This window comes from Calliopsis andreniformis, chromosome 5 (assembly GCF_051401765.1).
Source record: "Calliopsis andreniformis isolate RMS-2024a chromosome 5, iyCalAndr_principal, whole genome shotgun sequence".
In the NCBI taxonomy this organism is placed as follows: Eukaryota; Metazoa; Arthropoda; class Insecta; order Hymenoptera; family Andrenidae; genus Calliopsis; species Calliopsis andreniformis.
Window position 1 is genome coordinate 4045961 of NC_135066.1, and position 24585 is coordinate 4070545.

Below are 24585 nucleotides of genomic sequence, written 5' to 3' on the forward strand. Positions count from 1 at the left end.
CGGCCGCTCATTGTTACACCGCTCTTGTTGCTGCACTTCGAGAGGAGGGGGTGTGTTCGCTGGCGGGCCGCGTCGTGCTTTGAATATCGAATTCCGGCCTCTTCGCCACCCGTGGTGGCGCCACATGTGAAAAACCTCTTCAAAATATATATTTGTCGGCCGTCAGGGAAGTTTCACCGCGAGAGAATTGAAAATTTCTTGGAAACCACCCCATGAGAATGAAAATCTCAGTCGAACAACTTCCGTCCTTCTAGCGCTTTGAATTGTTTGCTTTAAAACTGCCTTCAAAACAGAATCATTTGTATAAGAAAAGTGGCTGGCGTGCTCTGCTTGAATTCATCTATTACAGTAGTCACGTCTTCCTGAAAGGATACGCCTGTTTTGTTCGAGTTATTTTAATGGTATCGACGGGCGGCGAAGGGGTGGAAAGCTTTTGTTTCAGAAGATGCCGGATGTTTCTCATGAGAGACGTATCATGCCCCGAGGTGAGTCAACAACGTTTCTTCCGGCATCATTTGCAATTTGAACGCCGTCTTCCGCTTCGACGAATAAAACTGTGCTACACTGGCGCCGGCGTCTTCTGCACCACCCCCAGGATAAATAAACAAAGTTTCTTGTTAGAAGGATTGGGGGCGACGTGCAATTTTCAATTTGGTTTTAGCGTAGCGCACTTTAAAACTTTGTCCTTGTTAATATTCAGACCTTCCTAGATCTGCTTACGCCCCCTTTGCCTCTTCGCTTCCCCTCGAGTAGTGGTGAGCAATAACGAGGAATAAAATGATCAAGGAGCGGTAAACTTTCTCATCGAGTTCTCGGAAACTTACCCCCTTAGCAAGTGCATTCGGAATGAGACGATCACCTTTAATGCCCACTTTTTAATTTTCTTTTTTCCAGTTTAAATCTCAGGAAAAGAAAAGTAGCACGATTGGAGAGATGCTTGAAAATTATCATTACGATCACGCGCAGCTGACCCGAGAATTTCGATTTCACCCTGCAAGCCTCTGTTCTCGTTTTATCGCCAAAAATTCTGAAAACCAAGACTTCTGACATGACCAATATAAGCGCACGAGAGACCAGAGCAGTTATGCAAATGCGAGCTCGCAGCACCACGCTACCCTCGCGTATGTATTCGTGCTCCACTCGCAGGGTAAACACCCTCTTTTTTCCAGCCCTCCGTTCCGCGCTACGAGCCAGAGTAAACGTCTTCTTCGTTGTCATGCGGGTACAGAGTAAACTTTTTAATTTACTTTCTGACCTTTTACGATGTCCAAGGGGGTGGGCAAAAAATTTTTGCAAGAGATGCGTGCAATGGTCGGAGTTTATTATCGCGCACGGAGTGTTTCCACAGCGAAGAAATAAAATTTTGGAGATTAAGATACTTAGAAGCTGCACGATTCTTAGGTGAAATTAGAATTAAAGGATACAGCTTTCTTTAGGTTCCTTTCCACTTAGAAATTGATTGAAAGGATGTTCAAGCCACTTTTCATCATCTTTTACAAATTCATCAACTTTTACAAACACCCAGTATCTTTAGCTTGCACAAGGTTCCAGCTTCTCGAGCCAAGTTAAAAGCTGATCTATTTGCGTGTGCAGTGTACACGGACTCCTTTCTAGAGCAAACTTTTTTAATCCACTTTCCGATATTGCCCGGCAGTCCGACAGTTTTTGCCCCGTCAGCTTAACGAGTGTTTCAGTTTAGCCCTCTTGAAAACTTCTTCCCGTGTCGCAATGCTACAATATCCCCCGCAGACTTCTTCGATTTTATCAACTTACGTTGTTCTAAGACCGATGCAAGCAAAGCTTCGTTTTTGAGCATCGAACAATTTCGTCCTTGCGCCGCCTTGAGCATGAACGTGTCAAGGGCGCTCTGAGATTTTCCCGTGTTTTTCCGAGGATTCGGGGGAAGCAATAACGACGAGTATCGAGCAAAGTTTTCGGTCTCGTGCTGTCGTCGGAGTTCGCGCAAATATAGAACGTTGGACGGGCGAGAAATGAGTTTTTAGTTGAAGGGTGTGGAAGGAAGCGGAAATATGATATCAAGTCCCCGAGGCACAAAGCAAGAAAATGTTTCCCGACTGAGAATTAGGCAATATTGGCTAACACACTTCAACTAGATTTTATATATGTCTACACTTTAATCCTCTCATATAAATTACAATGAAGAAATATCACTCACCTGTCGTGCGCAGCTTCCTCCAAGCACGTGATGACCAGCTCGAAGTCATTCAACTTCTTTTTCCCCAGGACGCTCTTCAAGTGGCCAGCCAGCCTTGGCGCCTCGTCCGCAGGAAATTCTTGCCCAAGCAGCGAGGTGATCCTGACAAGCTTGACGCTCTCGTTCCCAGCAAGGGCTTCGAAGAAGTCGTCCAGATACCTCGGATCGGAGCCCCTTTCCACTTGGAAGACCACCTCGAGGGTTTCAAGGGTGCACGCTGGACTCTCGAGGATCCTCGCCCAGCCCTCGAGCTCCAGGGGCGAGGTGTGAACCAGAGGAGCCGGTGGTCTCTCGTTGGGCGCTGGTCCAAACCCAGGCCCAGCCCCTACTAATCTACATACGGCAGAGATGTTTCCATCCGAGGCGCCAGCTGCCTTCAGCAACGAGAACACGGTCCTAGGAGGTACCTCCAAGGGGCAGAGTTGGTTTAGGATCAGGTGTGTTTTAGGTCCCAGTAGCCCAGCCAGATGACTGATAATCCCTGAAGGCAATCCTTCGAGTTCTCTTCTGAGTATGTTCGCGTATTGAGCCACGGAGGTGAGATAGTAGGCAGCCAGGAACTCTGCCACAGCCATATGCACAGGAGTGTAGAGGTCTGGCTTCCGTCGCTGGCCAAAGGTCAGGCCCTTGGTCAGGAAGCCTAACCTGGTGACCTCGATGCCGCCACCCCGAGCTCTTAACTCAGCCTCCGTGTAGCAGCATCTGCCTTCCCTCAGCGCCGCCAAAGACAACTTGCCGAAATCCTCGAGACGCTTCCTACAGTGACCAGGGATCTCCTCGTTATAGGGGACCGGTGGGTCCAAGCTCCTCTTTACGATGCACTTCACCGCGGCCTGAACCAACGCGCTGGTCTCCGTCGGCAAACTGCCGGAGTCCTGGGAAAACGGCACAGTGCACTTTCAAACAGTCTTTTTTATGGACCGTTTGGCCTATTTACGTCGCCCTCGGCGAAACAAAGGGCGCTTTTACAGCCTGTCTCTTAACAAATTGGAACTACCTACTGCGCGCTTTGTTTCACGAGCACCAAAGATGCCCTGCCAGGCTCCATCAGGTAGATAACTTTAACGAGGGGAGGTCGTGACCTGGACAAGCATCTTCCGGATGAGGTCTACAATTATTAATTACGGAATTACGCTGATACCTATTTACTTCTGCATCTCGCGGCAAACTTCTCCAGGTCGCAGTCTCCCTTAGTAACTAAAGCTGAAAGCGTGCAATTATCTCGTCAGGACGCAGTGAATACCTGGTACAAGCAGCATAGCATAATCCAGCCGAGAGGATGCTGACCCAGCTGCTTGACGGTTTGTGGTTGCACGTTCAATGCCTCGAGGAACTCGCAGGCTTTCTCGGCGATATCGTTGTGAATGAAATACGCGACACAGAGCCTCTCGACATGCAGCCACTCGAGGCCAGCTAGATGGATCCTCCTCTGAACGAGCGGCGACAGGGCGGCGGAGTTGCTCGGCGAGCAAGTGACCAGGATCCTCGCGTCGGGGAACAGGCGTCCTTCCAGGAGGTCTACAGCGTCGGCCAGGGACGCTCTGCCGCCCACGCACTCGTCGTAGCCGTCCAGAATGAAGAGGACGCGATCCTCCATTAAGTGGAGGGTGCGCCAGACCTGAGCAACCGCGTCGCCGATGGCTGCTGTCCTAGGGAAGAGCTCTCGGGACAAATAATTCATCACTGGGCTTCCACGGAGCTCTCTGAGGGGAACGATGAAGGCCAAGGCTGGGCCGTCGCCTTGGATGGCCCACTGGTGGAGGAGTCGAAGACAGAGGGTCGTTCTTCCACTTCCAGGACCGCCCTCGATCGCCACGCGTCGCGGCGCTTCGGAAACTGTGCCATCGCTTAACTGAAATTTAATGCCAGTGTTTTGTTAGGCGTCGCATCGTGGTATGAATATGCAGAGGGTTTATGGAATATATTGCGCAGCAGCGGATGGAGGGGCCGAGTGGTGGGGTTAGAGAAATAGCCGTTCGGTCGAATGGGATTAATGGTTCAGGCGAGAGGTTCTAAGTTCTAATTGGTTGTCGGCTGGGGATCGGGAAACCGAGACGTATCTAAGAAGCTGGTCACGGAGTCGCTAACTTTTCTCCTTTTTGCTGGTACGCTTGTCTATCTCTGAGCTTCCGGTATACGGGAAAACTGTTCGTAATTCATCGCACCAACGCGGCGCGGGAGTCTTAATTTCTTTGAATTCTGGCGGCGTCGAGCGTGGGATTCGTTAAGAAATAACGAAAGGAACAGTGAGAAGAATACGTTGCTCCTTTTCCCTTCTACATTTACGAGAATCATATCTCTGCAAAGCAATGTTGATTAACAACTTAAAATATACAACTCTGTGAAATATTGTAATTAATAAAAAATCCTTCTCATTTCCAAAACCCTTCGACGTACGCTTCTGTACAGCGCTCCAAACTCCACTAACAAGACTTCGCGAGTTTTAATTGCCAGGCGAGCAATTTTCACGTAGAAATACAAATTTTCTGTCGAACTATGAAATGAATGGGGAACTCCTCCCCGTGACTCTTCCGCTTCGAGAACGAGTTTAATCAGTGTTTTCGTGGAACTATTTTCACTAATTGTAGTTAGTACGCGCAGGCACGTGGTTCGCTCATTGTTTACGAAATTTATAACGTGCTGCCTGGTTGAAGCTAATAAATTGAGCGCGAATGATTCGTTAAACAGTAGCGTTACGACCTAGGACAGCTTATCGATCCCGTAGCGGAACGTTACGACGTCGAGTCGATGCGTCTTGCTTATGGAACAGATTATCGCGGAGAGACGTCGGCGGGACGTCTGTCTTCAGCGGATTACGATTATCGAGCCAGACGTTCAGATTGTTTGCCGATACCGTGATGATCATCCATCACGTTCTTGGAGCTCGTTAACGATGTTGTTCGTACGTGATCTTATAGCTGAAGACGCAAGATTGTTGGTCTTTACAAAAATGTGACTCATGAGAAATTAGTTTCTGTCGTGATTTCAACTGGGGATGGGGAATCAAACAGCTGGTGGAAATTTGATACAGATTTGATATCGAAGCGCATCTCTACTTTCCTATTGTGCTCAGGTCCTATTTTTATTATCGCGTTATCTTGGTAAGCCCTCCATTATGAAGGACCCTGCGGTCCCAAGCCTTCCATGCTCCGCTGCGTAACAGCTTCACCGCAGGAGACTCTGAGTCTCCTGTGATCCATTACCTCTGCGATCTCAGACCCCTTACGGTCTATTACTTGGTCCTGTACTCCGTCTCCATCAGAGCAGACCATGTGAATCTCCACTATATTATGACTTAGGTTTCCTACTTGTTCTACTGGACTCAGTGGCCCGAGACCTTCCATATTTTAGCGCTGGTATCGTCTGTTCAATGTGAATGTATCTCCAAGTGCACTGTAGATGAAGTTATGGATCTACTTGTGTTGTAGAAGGACCATTAGACAGTCGAATCTGTTTAACAGATTCCAGAGGTATCTAGGTCTCTTGAACTTGACACTTTTCTTTGCTTCCTGGTGGTTCAAAGGTTCATAATTCCATGTATATTACTAATATTTACTGCACAATGAGCATTATGATTTTCTAACGTAATACATTTTGTTCATTCACCAAACCTGTTCCAACTCCGCTATCCCCAACAATAGCACAGTTGTATCCATTACAATAGCTTCTGTTTCAATGAAATGTATATCCATTATAGTAAATCAGGTAACCTCATTAACACGGTGTTCATGGCGTATGCAAAAATATTCATAACATGAAGTACATATTACCAATAACATGCAGAGGGCTTCCATGCCTATTTTTTTTAATACATGAAATATCGATTTTAAACCTTTTCAAGTTGCCATTCGGATCGCATGTCACGACATCAATTTTATAAATTAAAGTTTTGTTAAAACTTTGATACTTCGACGTAAGTAAAGGGCCAACGACGAAGATTAATTTTCCGGATTCTAAGGAAAAGCAGGAATGAAATGAAAAAGCTGGAAATAAACATGTCGCCAAGCAGCAAACGAATTGCACTCCTATAAATCTCAAGAATAAAACGTCTCGTCCCAGGAACGGCGTCACGTATTCCTAGTGCGAATAGAGAATAGCTTCGAGCTGTTTTCTCCCCTTTGCGCTGAAGATAAATAACAGAGTAACCTTGTCGGCGATCTCTACCAAGCCTTGCAAGCTTTCTACAGACTCAGCTTCACCGACACTTTCACAACACACTCATCTCTGTTAAACACGCTATATCAGATTTTTAATAAACAAATTACCTACACAGTTTACGGTCTCCAGAATCTGTAACAGCCTAAAATGAACCATAATCGATGGTGAACTGATAAGGTTAAATCGCAGCTCCCAATTGGCTCCATATCAGCGTCGATCACATCGACAGCATTCAAGCAAGAAACAATAGAGGTGTCAAATGCTCATGCCACTGTCAGAATATCTCATCGCAAACAAAAGAAGCTTATCAATTTGACCCAAGAGGTCTCTGGTATCGTTGCATCATATTTACTCGTCTCTGGTTACGTGTCAGTAAATATGCCTCTAAACAGCCATAATGACGCTTTCGTCCACGAGCACCGAGACAACAGGTGAAAGGTGGGAACAATGTCTATGTTTCGACGAGCGTGTCCAAGACGCTTACTCGCTGTGTGTATCTCGTCGAGAACTCGAAGACAAAGAAATCGCTTCCAGTTGGCCAGATCGAGGAAGAACGCTCGCGCTCTCTGAGCACTGCTCGGCGAGAGAATGGAAATAATATTCGAGGTGAGAACGTCGACGCCTGGGACGTCGGTCATTCGGGAGAACATCTTCGTCTCGGTTCGTTCTTGTACTACGTTTTCGCGCGATACAGAGGTGCAGTCATTATTATACGAGGAATTCTTCGTTGCGTGATTATAGAAGCCATGTTCTGCGCTTTCGAGGGAACATTCTATCCGAGGCTACTCGATAATTCTTCCTTCGTCGCTTGTTCTTTGAATTGCTGGCCCGTGAAGAGAGTGGTCGAGGGTTCATTGAGAAGCTGACCCGAACCGTGTCCTTTGTCCTCTGATTCTTTTTAGTTTGGAGCCTGGGAATATTGAGTTCTGTAATTTTAAGGAAACTCAGGCTTTCAGCTTCAGACTGTATTAATGGAATTATTAAGATTCCTCAGTATAGGTCCAGAGAAATTGAAAATAGCCACGTAGGGTGACTCTTGTCGCAAGCTTGAACTCTGCGCCCCCATGTGTCTCTCATTTCGCATCGTTTTTCACGGACCAGGTTCCGGGTGACATGGTTCAGGGGCTCATTTTTCGACGTGCACGTTTCCGGTCGACGTGGCGCATTGTCTGCTTCTCGGGGCTCCGTTACGCGACCGTGTTATCGACCTGCCCCACGCCGAATGCAGCGAAATAACAGAGGAATAGGGGGAAGTAATTTTCGCACAGGACGACGTATCGAGGGCAGACGTTTCCTTTAGTTGCCACCAGCTCCTATCATCGACAGAAAATCCGTCGATCTTCTCGAACAGATTTCGCGAACGGTTCTTGCGAAATACGGAGTTGTTGGAAGAACAAATATTTTTCACATAATTTTTGAGAAAATTAATACTAATTAATGAACCTTTAAGTATCCGCAGAGTTCTCAACAGCATCTTCATGTAAATGGTGCTTAAAAAGTATCTTCAGAACATGAAGTTAAAATGGATAATCACGATCGAAGGAGTAATTGACGTATCGAAGCAATTAAATGAGTCGGACTCAAGGGAGGCTCGATTTCGAGAGTCACTCTGTACACAAAGGCTCAGTAGTCAGACGCTGGTCGCGCATTTCGCCTAGAAGTTATCATCGTCTGGATTAAAAAGCCTTTCGAGAAACGTTAACGAAGCGAAGTCGGCCACCTTATCGAGCCACGACAGAACAATGCCTCGTTACGCGAGCCAGAGAAGCAGTCCTTCTCGATCGTCCGCATCTCCACGATTAAAACCTTCTTTATTCGAGGACCGACAGAGTTATGCTCCCGCGGCTACACTCCAGTCAAAGATATTATCTGGTAGAACGTCGAAGGGGTTGAAGACCATCGTCTTTGGTTCTCGACACTCGCCAGTAAGACGTTTCTTCTCGTTCATCCGTTTATTCCCTACTCTGCAGCGAGAAGTGAATTTTTCGTGGAATTCCTTAATTGCAGGGAGAGATTCAGGACGGAGGTATTTGTTCTCCGATTGTTAAGGACTCCTCTATAATTCCCCGGTGAATTTACATTTCCCGCGTTGAAAATCCTTCTTCATTTGAACTTCCTTGTAGTTTGCACTTCTCAAGAAGTTCCTACGTGGCAGAACTCCAAGAATGAAAAATTGCCTTTTTCCAGCAGGTTTGCTGCAAAGTTTCCAAGTCTTTCCACATCGTTCGACTAAACACCGAATCTATGTTGGCGAAGTCTTGCAGTCTTCCGGACAGCGAGCGGAAATCGAACGGGACATTGCAGCGGACTTTCGGATTCCATTTGGGAGGCTGCTCGAAAACCTTCTTCCTCGATCGCTAAAGAATTCCCTTGATCAGGAAGCGAAGCGTATCGAAGCTTCCTACGTGATTTGTCGGCTTCGCTCCGTGGAGAATTCATCTTTCATGGCAACAAACATCGACAGAAGGAACAGCGATTCTGGCCAAGGTTTTTCAGGGCTCTTCGAGGATCGAGGGAAAAGCTGAGGCCCTCTTTATCCTCTTTTTCGAGCGGTTAAACTCGTTTCACTTCGCTCCATCTCGCTCGCTGCCCAACTCCAGACACAATCTCTGTCGAAATCTGCCTGGACTCGAAACAAAGGCGGAAACGAATTTACCGCGTCCATGTTGAAGGGAACGCTGAAATATTGCGCGCGATGCTGGCCAATTTCGTTCTGTCTACCCCTGCCTCGCCTCTCTCGTCGATTCGTCCGTCGATCCGAAACTCTCGGCTTCGTGGCCAACTTTCGTTCATCCTCTGTCTACTTCGTGAAAGTGCACCATTACGGTAATGCGTTTCGTTTATGGTTCGGTTCCAGGCATCGTCGCTCCTCCTTACTCTTGATTCTCTCGTTCTGCCAATTTCAATGAAGGTAAACGAAGCAAAGGAGCTAATCAATCGCTTTAGTTATTCAATAGGATCACGAAAGGCGATGATCCTCAAGTCAGCCAAAGTCGAAAGAAGGACAACATGCTTGCGGTTCAGAGTTGCCGAAGAAACTCTGAAGCATCGAGCTCTGACAGAGACGGAAACCATCAACTTGGCTTTCACGCGACGTCACCAAGTTTCCGGCCGCGGCAAGTTTTCGGCGAGGGGAATCGTCGTCGCGTCGCCGCCTGTCCTGGGGAGCCTCGACTTTCGCAATTACGTAGTCGATATCATGCAAATCCAGCGGCGGTGAACGATCTCCTCTGTTGGTACAACTGATAAAGGAGGAACCTGGTGAACCAGGAACTTTCCGCGTGCAACACGGGTCCGAGTAATATCCCCGCGTTCTCCATTAACTCGACGTCAATCAACCGCCGAATCTACAAACTCCGAGACCCGACGAGTCGTTATTCGTCGGGGAAGTAACGGTCGCCGAAGGAAAAAGTTACAATGGCGCAAGAAGCGGAAGAAGATGAGAGTTAAGGAGAGGAAGAGTTAGGAACTCGGGCTCCACGCGTTATAGCGGCGAATCCCGCAGAATCCAGCAGACAGGGATTCTTATCAGAAATGTCCTCCCGGGAGACCCTTCCTCTGCCCTTCTTTCGCTCGCCGCGGCTTGCACTGTCGCGAAAACTGTTCGCCGCGCAAGTTTTACGAGCGACACGAACTGGCGGCATCCCGCGAGAGAGAGGAGGAGTCGCTTCCGCGGGATGATTTATGATACTCACTCTGACGGGGGCGAAGATCTGGTCGGGCTTGATATTCTCGAGCCTGTGCTCCTGTTCGCCCTTGTGCAGCAGCTGCAGGTGCGGCTGGAAGTGTGCTGGACAGAGGCTGCCTAGCGGAAGAGGCGACGCCCAGGCTGGTAAATGGGCTGGATCACGGGTGCCGAGCTCTCTGTAGAAGGTCTTCAGGAATCTGCAAGCAGCGAGTTTCGAGTTTAACCACGGCTATCTCAACTACACAGAATCTCTCAATTTGCTTAATTATGCAGGTGAAACTCTAATGGAACGCTTCATATTCTCGAGAGATTTCATAAGTGGTGTACTTTATGTACATTCGATAATCGAGCGATTGGTTTACGTGTTTCGCGAGATTCTCGACGGTTTATCGATACCTTTCTGCTGGAGTTTCTTTGAAAGAGCGCGTGTCAAAGGAGAAAGCTGGAATAAAATGCAGGGCGCGACAAAAATAATGCATCCTGACAAAGGGAATAGCATCCATTGTGTGGTACTTCAGTATGTACATATTCCTTTGAGAATTTTTCTCGAGTTCGGTTCATCAAGATTTTAATCGATTCAAAAGTTAACGAAGCTACCGCTACTAAAATTCTTTGAGAAACCTCAAGCAATTTCAATCTTAAAGCCGGCATCAATTTTTCACGCCATTAAAGTTGCACTAAATCGTCGCGCTCTCAACCACCGCTTTTAAACGCTCTCAGACAGCTTTTTTAAAGCATCGTCGCGGTCACCGTTTGCACCGAACTTTTCAAACAACGCGCCGCTAAAATTCCAATTAATCCAAGTTACAGCCCGAGGCGGCGGGTACTTGCTCCGAAGTGGCTCACTTATCGAACGACTGGTTAATTTCCCAAGCGACGAAACCGTAGTCAAGCTAAGTGGCAGTCTCGCGTTGAATGATGCATTCGTTGTGCGCCAGCCAAGATTGATGATCTTAAGCAGCATAGGAAGAGAGGTGATCAGGCGTGGAAAGGATCAAGCGAGACTGGGGACTGCTTCCGAGAGCTTTACGGTTTCCAGACGATTGCCACCGAAGGAACAGCTGCTGATTTTATGCGCTTGCCCTATGTTTCTTACGATAACCTGCACTCAGATTTACTGTCGGCGATGAACGCTATTCAAATCCTGACTTTAATGGCTCTGAATCAACTTGTTGACTGCCGTGATGGTCAGTCGTGACAGGTACTGTATATGGCTTGTAAATTAGCAGACGGAAAAAATGCTTGTCTAACTGATCGTAGTGAAATAAATCAGCCTACTCGGGCACGATAATAAACTCGGATTACATAAATTCCTGCTACTTGGTCGAATATGACTACATCAACTGATTGGTGCTGACATGCAGTGGCGACAACCACATGTAACACAATAAAATATATACTACAATAAAATATGAGTCATTGCATGGAAACATTCAAGTAGCAAAAATTAGCAGGTAACAGAATCTAAGTAGATACACCCCTTTCGTGGCCAGACAGTGACAAAGGACGTTTTATACTCAGCCGCAGTAAACAACAACGTTTCGCGGCTTCCTTAGAGCAGCAAATTGTCCATGGAGCAACATATTTCACGTTTCGCCAAGTAGCAAGAGGTTGGAAGGTAGTGTCTCTTGTAGGGAGGATGGAACTGACCTTAAGAGTCTTCCCAGGGGATCTCGGTCCGGGGAGGGCGGCCCTCCGATTCCACTTCCAGCAGTGAGTCTTCGTGAGGACGCACGTGCGCTCGATATGTATGCGGCTGGCGCGGGTGGAGGGCTGCAGGGCGGACAGCAGACGGGGCTGCTACCCCCCGGGGTCGACAGGGTATAACTCCTCTCCAATTCCTGAAACAAAAGAAGAGAAAAGCCGCTTTAGTGGGTCCCTCGGACTACTCATCTCTCTTTTTATCCTAGAATGTTGCTGTCGCCTCAATACGCTGCTCGTATATTATACTCTTCCATCGTCTGGCGCGCGCGGCTCAAATACCGATCCTGCGGAATGTCCTCGACGAATAAACGTCGCTGGAAATTTATTTCCCAAGGAGCTGCTCTATATTCAACGGGGCACGAGATGGTGGTTATTGTTAGTTATGGTTTTCTAACTGAGATGTTTTCATTGGTCGTTATTGGAAATAACGGGAGCACAGTGTCAGAGCTGAATGAAATATCCCTCACGAAAAAGGAAGACTGGTGATTTATGAATGGTCGAGAGTAGGCCATGACCAAGTTTTGCATTACTGATAGTATGGTTGGATTAATAAAAGTTAAGAAACCTAGAGCCTGCTTCGAAGACCCTTTATTCTCGTTTATTTAGAGTTCTTCGGAAGCGAAATGCTTGAAAATTGCGCTACTCTATATTCAGCTGATCACGTCGGCGAGATGGGTCTTTTATCGAGAAACGAATTCATTAGGCAGAATAGATCGACGACAATAGTCGACGTGGTCAGTCGCATAAATTGTCCCTGCCCCATTTCGTTGTCCCTCCGGTTTTGTTGCCGCGATCTATCGAGCAGTGGCGCGGTCACGTCGCCGATCGCGAGCAAGAAAGAGCTCACGGTCAGCGATAAAGGCAGCCTTTCGATCGTAACGCTCCTCAGCCGCTACGTGACCGAAGATAAGTCGATCAAAAAACGGAGAAAACTCTGGGCGAGTGCCTTTCGTTTCACTTTTTCCGCTGCAGCTTTTACCCAGCGACCAATTCTCTCCCCTGGACACGCCGTAACAGGTTTTCTTCCCCTTCGATTTTCTCTCCTACGTACTTTCCTTCGCGTTCGTTTCCATGCTCCTTTTTTTCGTCCAAGCTGAAACGTGTCCGATATGGAGCTGGGAAACTCTCGGACGGATAGCTGTGCTCGATCGACTTATCGAAATTAGTTGCCCCCAGAAAGACTACCAGCTTCCTAGGGTTCTGCCCGCGGCGATGGAAGACGAATCGAATTTACAACTTCGAGGGGACGACCCTCGGGATCGTTCCCGGAAACGATTCTCCGCGATCTTTACTTGACGCCTTTCATCACGCCATCACGGAGATTTTCCCCTTAGTATATCTGATCAATTTCAGATTCACTTCCGACAGAGATTTTTCACTTGATCTATACGTTTGGGTACATATTGCCTTTCCATACAGTGTTTTGTCAGGAAGGGCTGATGTCGTTGTCTCGCTGGATACTTGGGGGCACCCACGCAGAGAGTCACAGTGTGGGTCAGAAAGGGAGCGAGGGAGAAATAATTAAACGCCGGAAAACGCGACCCGAATGGGAGATAGGGTGAGGTCGACTAAAAGCGAAGGGAAAACGGGTTGATTCGAGGAACGTGGGTCGAGAACAAGTCTGCATTCAGGGACAGAAGAGAGAGAGTCAAAGGAGATTGCAAAAAAGGACGAGTTATCGAATCAACGTGGAATGAATGCACTTGTTTCTTGGTCTAACAAGTCTAACTGAAGCAAGCCGCTCGACAACACGGATTAACTGTTTTGTTTCGGGCCACCCCCTTGATCGTGGACTACTTTTATCGTGACGAAGATACGGCACACGACTATTCTGCGCATTCGATAAAACTGCGGACGAGAATGACCGATGAAAGTTTTGGGTCGACGTTGTTGCTGGCGCGCAATTATGGAGATAACGAATCCTGCTTTTCAGGCGACTTCTATTAGAAAAGATAAAGACTGTTTTAATTCAATACGCGAGAAGACGGAACTTTTCCTTCGCTGTCGTTCCCAGCACGTTTAACGAGCGCCTCTAACGACAATTAGAGGTGAGATTTTCTCAAGACTTGGGTTGATTATCATCAAACCGCGAGAATCGTTTTATTTTGAGCGAAACTGGCAAGATTCGATGGCACGTGCGGTGATTAAACCTACTAATCACATTACTGCTGGCTATTAATCCTGTTCTGGCTTTCGTTGGCCTACACCCATCGATCCAATTACGGATCGGCTCAATATCAGAGGATTCTAGAAAATTGACAATTTGAAACAAAAAATTTGATGAAGTATTTCAAATTTTCAACTTTTCAAGTTTTAAAATTTTTAAATTTTCAAATTTTCAAATTTTCAAACTTTCAAACTTTCAAACTTTCAAATTTTCAAATGTTCAAACTTTCAAACTTTCAAATTTTCAAATTTTCAAATTTTCAAATTTTTAAATTTTCAAATTGTCCTAATTCTTTTATGTGTTTCAAGTTCTAGGTCCTAGTTCACGAGTAATGTATTCAACAAATTCATCTTATCCAGCAACCCTCAGCAAATCCACGAATTTTTTCCTCTTTGATTTACATTCGATATTAACTGAACAACCACTTGACATCACAACATCGTAGCCTATTTCCATTTCCTACCGTACCCACAACCCCCGTTGTTGACCTCAATATCTCTCTAGACTGTTTCTTTCAAATCTATTCCTTTTCACAGTACATTACCCTCTGCTTTCATGAATTTCATTACTCGATCGTGCCTCTGCTCACTACTCAATCCACTCTGACGTAAAAACTCCTCCTCCCAATATTTTTTCGCAAAATCCATACGACTCCCTCGTTGAAAAATATTCTAGCACGACCCCAACGCGGGGGGACGAATGCCAGCGGCAGACAATGCTCGAGTTCCTGGAACAATGGGTCGAAAACTGCCGCGACTCGGAAGCTCGATGACGCGAGCAGACGAGAATGCGCAGGGGTTCGAAAGATGTGTTCAGGAAAGCCGGTGGCATTAATTCGAGGTAATTTCTGCTGCAGACGACAAAGGGCTTCCGAGTGTTCGATAGAGACACGCGTCGTCTTAGCGCACGCAGACAAAGGGTTTCCCTCGACGGATTACGGAAATCGCGCGTCTTGGTGCTTGTCAACGGTGTACCCTATACCGTGTAATACGCCGAGGGTAACTTTGGGCCAAATACGTCATTAGGGTGTTCTAGTCTCGCGCCAACTATGTGTGCGAGATAGGGAAGGAGTATGCTGTTGCGCCGTTCAATTATCTCCATTGCGAGACTTCGAGCAATTTACGAGAACGTCGCGAATTGGAACGTTGGCCTCAGGAATCATCGAACTCGAGGTTCTCAGAAATGCAAAGGCAGGGTTAAGTCCACGAATTTGCTGCGAATCAGTCGACAAATTTGTCGTTACGAGCTTCCTTCGTCAGCTGTATACACACCCTCTCACCTGCGTTTAATCGCGTTACCCTCCCACGCGTATCGGCGTTGTGTCCGTTAATTTTTCATCACCCATCCGCGGGACAAATAGTAGCGCGCGCCGAACGGCGATTTCGTTGCTTGTCATCGCACGGCAAATTGAATTACAAGACTAATTGTAATTTCAGCCAAGCTTGCACTCGGCTGAACGTTTCCCAATAGTTGCACACTTCGAATGAAATAAAGATTGCAGCCGGCAATTAACATCGATTTCACCAATCAATGGGATGAAATAATCTCTAGTTAATAGTCGAGCGGTTGGTTCAATATTCCACGCGCAAAGAAGGGCGATTCATAGTGAAAAAGCTGCTGGCGGAACAGACAAAACGAATTGCCTTGCGTAATCATCTTAATTGCCTGCTTTTCCTGGTGTCGCAAAAATCGCGCGCGAATCAACGATACATTACTATGATTCGGTTGAGGTAATTAACCGCACTAGGGGAATAAATCTAGCCGCGAAACAAAAGGATCCGGCAAGGAGAACAATGCCTCGCGGGACACAATGGCGGACAAAATTATGGCGGCCGCGGTGAATCGGCTATCAAAATCGGCGAACAAAGGTGTGACGTTCGAAGGACGAGCCGAAGGGGGCTGGGGATCGATGCTCGAATACGACAAGGGTGCGACGCGCTTCGGAGGAATCTCCCCGCGCGTTAAAGTTCCATCACTGCCGGAAGTTAATTTAATCCCGATCCAATTAAACCGGATATAACGGTAAGCCTGTTGGTGGGTGCAGTTGGGCGCGTCGGCAGTTAACGTGCCGACGCTGGCTGTGGCAGTTAACCACTGCGTAAATTGGAAATTGGCCTTGCGTCCAATAAATATCGGATTAGCCAATAAATCGGACGGAAAACGGCAGCGCGTTATACTGGCCGGAACAACGCGGCGAATTAATGTCGTTGTTGATTGTACGTGATTTGAGGAGGAAAATATTCGATTACCTTTGCTGCATAATAGGGCTTAGAAAGAATGTTAGAGAGGAAGTAGAGGAGTTGATTCGAAACATGGCTTCCTGAAATATGTTTTGAAGATCCTTGTACTAACGGATTAAAATTGCGAGGACCACTTATGTCTCGTTCAGATTAGTCAAGTAACTTGACTCAGGTGGATCGACACTTGAAACTTGATTAGCGTCTATTTCAAGTCAAATAAAACAGGTTTACATTGGTAAAGTGGTCCTAATTTGTATTTGAATTTTAATGGCTTGCACTCAAGTACCTTGACTAATTTGAACGAGGCATTAGAATCAATACGATATAAAAACTGCTCCGATATGTCACCCGTTTATTATCTGTGAACTTAACGCTTGAATTCATAAAGCAAGAGTGTTGAGTGTTGAGCAGCTCGTAAAAGATAAAAGTCATAAAAATATTCCTCTAAATGCCTATTGATTTACGAGTGCATCGTATTACTTTCAATACACGTAATGTGCAGACAAATATCTCCTATAGCTAACTTACGCTGAGTCTGTGTTTCTGAGAGTTCCCCTTACAAAGCGAGGACACATTGACAGCTCTGTGCCTAATTCTCAAAATTCGATTATCGTAATTCATTTCTAACCTTTCTCAAAGTTTCAGACTATTCCTCTGCCACTCTAACAACCATGGCTTAAAACGTCTCTGTTGAACTTTTCGCTATACTTCCCAAATATACGTACTCTTTCACGAGCTCCAATGCACTCATGCCGAAATCTCTCCCCCATTTGTCAACTCCTGCGCGTACACAGGTGTTGCGTGCAATTCGTGGGTGAGACACGTACGCGTGATTCAGAAACCCGCGTATTTATGTACCGTCGAGACATTGACCCAAGCAGCTAGCGAGCCACCCGAAAGAAACGACATTTTTCAACGTCGTGGAAACAAATGGGCCTGCGATACAGGTCCGCCCATGTCTGCGCTGGTCAGACCGGTCGTGCAAGCTCGAAAAGCCCGACCTTCTGTTTCGTGAGAAACAATTGACACTCCCTCTCTGTCTACCACGAAACCTTCTAAGTCCCGCCGCCCGTCTCTCGATATTTCTTTCAGCGAAAACGTTCGCGAGCAGTTTCATTGCCTCCAATTTATCCTCCTCGTCCTGGGAAACGGACTCGTTCGACACTGAGCGAAAGAGAGCAGCTCTGGAAGACGCGCCTCTGGCAAAAATTCTACAGGAAAGCAAATTAATTTCGTGCGTTTTGATAAATGTTAACGCGAGTCTGGCGCGTTGGAATTCGCCAGGAAAAATTGCGCGGTCGGTGTTTGCGAATGAGACGCGAAGTGAGGGGAGTAGGTCTCCCGTATATTTTACTACGTCCGTAACAATCGTGTTACGTGCATGTAACCGGAAACGTCGTTTACTCCGTCATTCCGGTTGCCGCGAATTTCAGGATTCACGAGCTATTCGTTGGCCCACATAATTTCGGGCCAACCGAGCGACCGATCGTAAATATCGTTTAAAATGGCCAGGGAATCTATTCTATCAGAAATTGGGGCAAAGTCGTTGAAATAATTTTTGAGGGGAAGACGCATCGTCGTCCACCGCACAACATCGTCCCCGCGCTCGCTGATTAAACATTTCTCCACGTGAATTTATTGCGCCGTCCATCCTCGATCTTTCTCTGCTAATTTTTTTCGATCATTCGTCAATGCAGGAACTACGCGAACAATATTAACGGATCTTCGCGCATCCCCCTCTGGTAATTAGCAAAGTTGGTCAGACGAGAGAACGAAAAATCAGCGAAATAATGATAGCCACTTTTCCTTCTTTTTACGTCGAGGGGATGGAGCGCAGTTGCTGCAGTTCGCCGAGAAAGAGAGAGAACGCTCGGAGCAATTAAAGAGAGATCGGTACTCAGATTATTACAGGGCTATTTGATTAAGAGAGAACTCTTTGCTCGCGCGGATAGAGAGTCTGGAATTAGCGTTAACGAGCGCGACAGTAAAACGATTTCAATTACGTCTGAGGGCCGTTGCTCTCTTCGATTTCCCGCGATTCTGTCGCTCCGATAACGGAGCACTGCCTTTTCCTACGCGTTTATGCACTGTTCGACAATTTAATGGGTTTCGTCTCGCTCAGCTTGATTGGTATAATACTTGGTAGTTTCAGAAACTAAAATAGCATGTTTTTAATTTCACCCGGAATAAAACTGTCTTTATACATATTATATAATATGTCATAGTACTTATCGATTACTCGTAGCCTATAAGCCAGCTTCTTGCGATTCTAAAATGCAAAAATATTAGAGTTGCGCCGACAAAATTGATCACAAAGCCGCATTAAGGATAACGGGTCGTAAAACGATCCAACGACAAACAGGTATCGATCGTTCTCGGCTTCGACTGTCGTTATCATCCTAAATTTACTACTGTCGATCAGCTCTGTGAATTTCGATGGTCGTAAAATTACACGCGTAAATCGCTCAGCTTCATCGCGAGGCCTGTCGCGTCCCAACGATATTTCGAGGCTCGTGGCTCGGGTCCTTTATCCGCGCCTCGCCAGTTCCTAAATATTCATGAACAATCTTGCGGTAATCCGCTTCGTCGTGAAGCGATTCGACGCGTCCCAGACACGTGTATGATCGCTACTGCACTTTGACGCACCGCTATGCATCCTAATTGTCCTGTGAACGTGACAGAACCTCGGACAGTTCAAACAAAAATAGCTTCCTTTATAGAGAAAATTGTAGCAAGTCAATGATTCTCTTTCGTCGTTCAAATTTTTAACTAAACACGGTGAGATACTATTTCATATGGAAGAAAGGCAGAAGCACGATACTACGTTTTCGCATTTCATCATACTCGACCACCCTTCTAACTCACTCCTTTCCCCCTTGTTCGATATTTACTTTTTACAAAAGCTCCTCGTGCCTTCGCGCACCGACGTAATAGCCCTTTGCAACCAGGTCACGGAATTCTCCCGTGCAACTGCCATCCCCTCCTGCAGGGGAAGCCGTGCATTACCGAGGTAAGAAGCTTCGTACCTTCCCTTCAGACAGCCCAGCGTGAATCTTCGCTGAGACTTAGGGGAACGGCGTGCTGAACCATGGGAGAACGTCTACGTACCTCGGCGAACACGTTCGTTAATACACTGGCTGATCCGTGGAAAACTTGGAAAAGCACGGATCCAGAGGGGCGTGAATTTCTTCAAGGAATTAATCACGCGCGCGTTTGCGGGAGAGGCAGACGCTCTGGTAAATTTCAGCACGGTAGAGTGCGCGGCACGGTCGCACACGTAGGCGATGTCACCGAAAACAATGAGGAAGCGAATAAACGGTTTCAACGTTTCGCGAGAGGCGGAGGAGAAGCGCTCTCGTGTGTCCTCGTCTTCCGGTTGAGAGACACGCCCGGAAACCGACGAACTTTCAGGAAGTTAAGCAACCGGACCGCCACGTCGGGTTGTATGCAATGAGGTGTCATGATGCTGGGAGTGTTATGCAAATTTGCGATCACGTCGGGGAACGTTTCGCAGGCAGCTTTGTGAAATATTTCTTCGCGTCGCGAATTGGAAGAACGACTACCATTTCTCTGAAGTACTTTCTTCGTACCAACTTCGTACCAACACTTTTACCATTATATCTGCACTGAAAGCTACCATGGAAATGTCCTTTGATATCGATGGAAAATCTATCTTCATATCGTGATGCAGCAGATGGTCTTATATGGGCGCAGAGATAAAATACGAACAGTAGGTACTGCCTAACTGGCAGCAGGGTTTCTGAGATCGCAGGATCGATCGAGTTCGAGTTTCAGGTTACTCGTAGCTTGAGCACACATTGAAACGTATCTCTGATTAATCGGTCGATGGGCGCGGCTCGTTCAGGAAACGAAACAAGGAGAAGAAAGTCCAGCGAGGGCAGGATGAAGGTAACCAAAGGAAATTCGTGCTAAAGAAGAAGAGCAAAGCATTCGATGTCCGATAAACGGGAGTCCTCGCTCGTGTATTCTTGTAATTGCCTACGTAGGGTGAACACTAGCACAACGATGGTAACCTGAGCTCTGTGTACAGAGACGCTTCTACGGAAAGCAGTTCCCTGAATTTCCTCGAAGATTCCAGGAGTTACGACTTCCCTGAGAGCTTAATCCCCGATGGAAAGGAAGTTGCGACGGTAAATGCCGGGAGCAGCGTATGCCTTTCTCTCTGTACGCTTCCCTCTGTTTCTTCTCATCCAAATAAAATAGAGACGAAAAGAGGAAGAAGTATGACATTTGCTCTTGAGAGCAGCTTTCTATGTATTTGTGATACTATATGTATGCTTGCTCTATACAATATCCTTTTAATAGTTCCGACTCTTCTGAATGAAATACATGCTCGTACTTTAGCCAATCCTTCTACTTATGGCAGTTTAGTGATACTGAATTCTGTATTAGGCGCAAAATCCATATATCAACAATTTAACAATATAATAGTTGTCAGCCAGGAACTGACAATCATTTGAAAATTTAAAAATTCAAAAATTTGAAAACTTAAAAATTCAAAAGTTTGAAAATTTAAAAATTCAAAAATTTGAAAATTTACTTGTACTATTAGGAGATGTTGTGGGGAAAACTTTTTGAATGGAGTGAAGAATGATTAAAATCACGGTAAATTCTGTGAGTGATCCTTCCATACCTATAGTTAGTTTCTTCTGATTTGATATGCTTTCGTTACACAGCAAGATTCGAGGCTATAGCTTGTCTCTTCGGAGTAAGGATCTCGTTATTTTCCAATCCATGCTCAAAGTCACGTTCCCTTGATGTAGAAAATTCTTCGTTTAATTGCCTATCTTGTGTAATAGGATAACTTCCCATTGTGGAAATCACATCGATTTACCGTTACTGGCTGATATGGATATCACACACATTTTGACTAATTACTTTACTATCCATTGAATATTTATAACAGAATATGTCATCGACCTATATTTCTTTCAATGAAAATCGAGGGAAAATTCGAGTGGTCCTCCTTTTTGCAACTTACAGAGGAGAGCTCGAAAAATGTTCAACCGTCGCGTAACTATCCATTAGCGAGTCGAAGCGTTTGGGTACCGTATAAGAGACTGCCAAGAGAGAAAGGCAGACTAGGCGGAAAGGGGAAAGAGCCGAAAGTGTTTTCGTTGCGCATCGGTTACCAAAGTCGAAGCTTTTTGAAAGCTCAACGAAAGGGCTTGCAGAGTGTTTGGCGTCGGTCGTTTACCTCGTTACGAGGTTTGCGCGGCTTTAAATGTCAAGAGGCCACTGCCTCATGGAAGTCTGTACACAGGAGCAGCTTGTCGACATTTGTACACCGCGAGCACCCCTCTTCTCTCTGCTCACCTTCCAGCACAGTTTTCTCTTCCGCGGCCGTGGAACTCGACAGCCGCGACCACTGTTTTCGTCGTCGACAAACGTCCTTCCCGCTTCTGAACCTTTAATGCGGACAAACGAACGAGATTACAACGGCCGGCTCCGCTTTACACGTTTCACGTTTCCAGTTTACAACAGAGTTAAAGTTTTAATGCGCTCCCAGAAATCCAGACGGTTGACAGAGCCTCTTTATCAGAGGAGCTGTATTTATTTTGCAGATATTCGTTCGATCGCTGTCCATTTCACCTTCTTTGCGTTCACTATTAGCGTAGCTACTGAAGGGAATGAAAGATTCGAGGTTGAAGTTGTTAAGACACACGAGGACACAAATCAGTCCTTTTGTCCTGAGCAAGTATCTTAAGAGGGCAGGAAAAATCTTTGAATCTCATGGAGGATATTGACTTGTAGCTTTAAGCCAAAAATTAAACGAGGGGAGCGACTACTAAACTGGAGAGGTTTCTTCTTTTATCTTTCGTTTAAATCCTCTTCTCTTTTATGGGTTACCGTAGGGAGCTCAAAAGGAACGACTTCCTCTCGTTTACGTTGATGTGTATCTAATATTGCTCTTCGTTTATAATGAATAATTATTATTTCCATGATATACGAAATGGGTTCCAAACTTGTTGAATAATTGAAGAGCATTTCGAGTCAAAGCTAGACAGATTTGAATCGCTCCTGGGTGAAATTAAAGTCTAGCCGAGCAACGTTACATAAAGGGAACCTGATATCGGGTCTGCGGTCCATACATAAATGGCAATATTATTGCGGGGCACTGCGGAAAAATATGAGTCTCGTGGATCGATAGCAGACATGTCCGCGTCTCGTATATCGAAATCATAGACGGCGACTCGCGGTCTTTCAGCTGCGCGATATCGATATCGTCGTCGCCCGGTTTTTCCCCATGTCCACTTTCACGTTCGGCCAGCGAAACCGTTTTCCACGGTTTTTCCCTGTTGACTCTGGTTCCCAGCGATCTGTTAGCTGACCGTTTTTCTTTATCGATAAACGCATGATAACCCCAGGGTAGAATTTCATGAAACCCATTGATACTGTCGTTTGTTCACCTCGATTGTCCTCGTTTAACTGAACTCAGTATTAGAAAAACCTTCATTGCCATTTATTCGACACTAATCAGTTTAAATTTTCAAATTCTTTATTCTCATGTCTTTGAAGTCTGTGTGTGCGAATTTGTTCTCAGTTCCAGCTTTTCCAGTCCAAAAACTCTGTATTCCAGCTTCGGGTGCTTCTACTTTGGTATGGTAAACGTCAAGGGTTTTCACCTATTTCGCAAAAAAAAAAAAAAGAAAGAAAAAAATTGCGAAGCTTTCAGTCAGGCCACGAACGCATCGACGCATATAAACTATGCATCGAAAGTTCGCCACAGCTTGCATCACTGACTGTCAGCGATTGTTGGTAAAGGATCGCAATTAACGAACACTTTGCGGCTCGCTTGGTGAACGTGAGCTCGACATTGGCTGGATGTCCCAGTTGGTTCGGTGCTTTCTGTGAGAGTACGCGCGTTCGGTGGCCGACGGCGGTGTTTAAAGTTTCGGTGATGTTTGTGCAATTGCATTTCAAGGTTTTCTAATTAAACGGGTGGCCTGGGCAATTAATCGCGCTACTGTGTTTTCAAACGGGAAACTGAATCATTACCTCTCGTTGATAGAAATTTATGGCGAGACAGCGTAAAGCTCTGCCTTACAAATAGAAATCGGCTGTTTGTTGACACTCTTTTGATAACAAATTACAAGAGAATTACAAATGCAGATGTCTTCTTTTTCTTAATTCTTTTCTCCTGCGTAATGTATTTACGTAGGATCGAAATATGGCAATCGAGGATATAAGAAGCAGGAGCTTCTGGCTCTGCGAATCTTGATTTCACATGGTTGAGCTTATGCAACGACGTTTGTCAGCTTCCCGATTGCATCCTGTCGACTTCGATGGTACAAAGCCTGATGTTAAGCGCATTCCACTGTCGTACAACAAAGAATCCTGTTTTTACGTTCATCACGCACCACGACCTTCTGGCAATGTTGAATGTATCTTGCATTTCGCGGCTGGAAACCAAACAACGCTGCATGCATTATTTATCGTGCGATTCCTATTGCACGCGAAGGTGTTAAGTTTCGTCAAGGTCCTCGCCAGCATCTGTTCGCGTCTTCCCGCAGTTGTAGATCGTCGAGATGGGAACGAGAAAACGCTTGAAAAATTGTGCTTATAGAGTGAGCGAAGAGTTTTGGCTCTTGAGTTAAAAAACTGAAAAGTTTACTTTTCTTTGAAGCTCGATTCTCGAGATTTTCTAGTAAAAGGAAGGACCGAACGTTAAAAAGTCAGATTTTCTCTATTTAATGAACTGCTGCTTAGTTCTATGTGGCGACCGAGTTTTAAATGTAACGCAAGAGCTTGTTGAAAAATCTTAATATGAGAAATTATAAGTACGTTGTAGGTATGTGAAATTTTGTACGCATCAAACGAAATAGAACCAAGGCTTTTAAGAATTTGAAAACTTGAAAATTTAAAAATTTGAAAATTTGAAAATTTGAAAATTTGAAAGTTTGAAAATTTGAAAGTTTGAAAATTTGAATATTTGAAAATCTGAAAATTTGAAAAATTTTTGAATTTTTTCGCTTTTAAGAATTTGAAAATTTGAAATTTTTAGCAATGCAGTAATACCATGCGTAACTAACGTGGAGCAAAAATCGTAGCTATTATCAGACCCCTCTGTATCAAGTAAAGTAACGCGCTGAAATTGGATTTAAAGTCGATAGAAAAATCCCGATGGAAATACTATCTGCAAAACTGTGAATGCTGACTCGATTTTCCAAGCAGAGTTTCGTCGAACGCGGCTACAATCACGAGGAATCGTTCCGCACAGCCAATCGCGGACGTTTCACGAATTTTTAATTCTCTTCCACCTGCACCGTTGCAGGATCTCATTTCAGATAACGAAACTTTCTGTCTTCCCGGGTTCACTTAACAAACACCAAAACATCGTCCTCGAATCTTTCACGTCCTGGACCACCAACTTCCAGTGAAGAACTTTCAA

The 24585-nt window shown here is 45.7% G+C and overlaps 1 protein-coding gene across 1 annotated transcript in view; it reads right to left on the bottom strand.

Moving 5' to 3' along the window:
• Positions 1-24585, bottom strand: part of LOC143179414 (uncharacterized) — a 137428-nt gene that overhangs the window by 30258 nt on the left and 82585 nt on the right. The window contains exons 2-5 of the mRNA XM_076378629.1: positions 11712-11902; positions 10069-10258; positions 3459-4067; positions 2177-3090 (exon numbers count right to left, since the gene is read on the bottom strand). Coding sequence (XP_076234744.1) covers positions 2177-3090; positions 3459-4067; positions 10069-10258; positions 11712-11902 — 1904 coding nt within the window. The remainder of the gene's footprint in view (positions 1-2176; positions 3091-3458; positions 4068-10068; positions 10259-11711; positions 11903-24585) is intronic.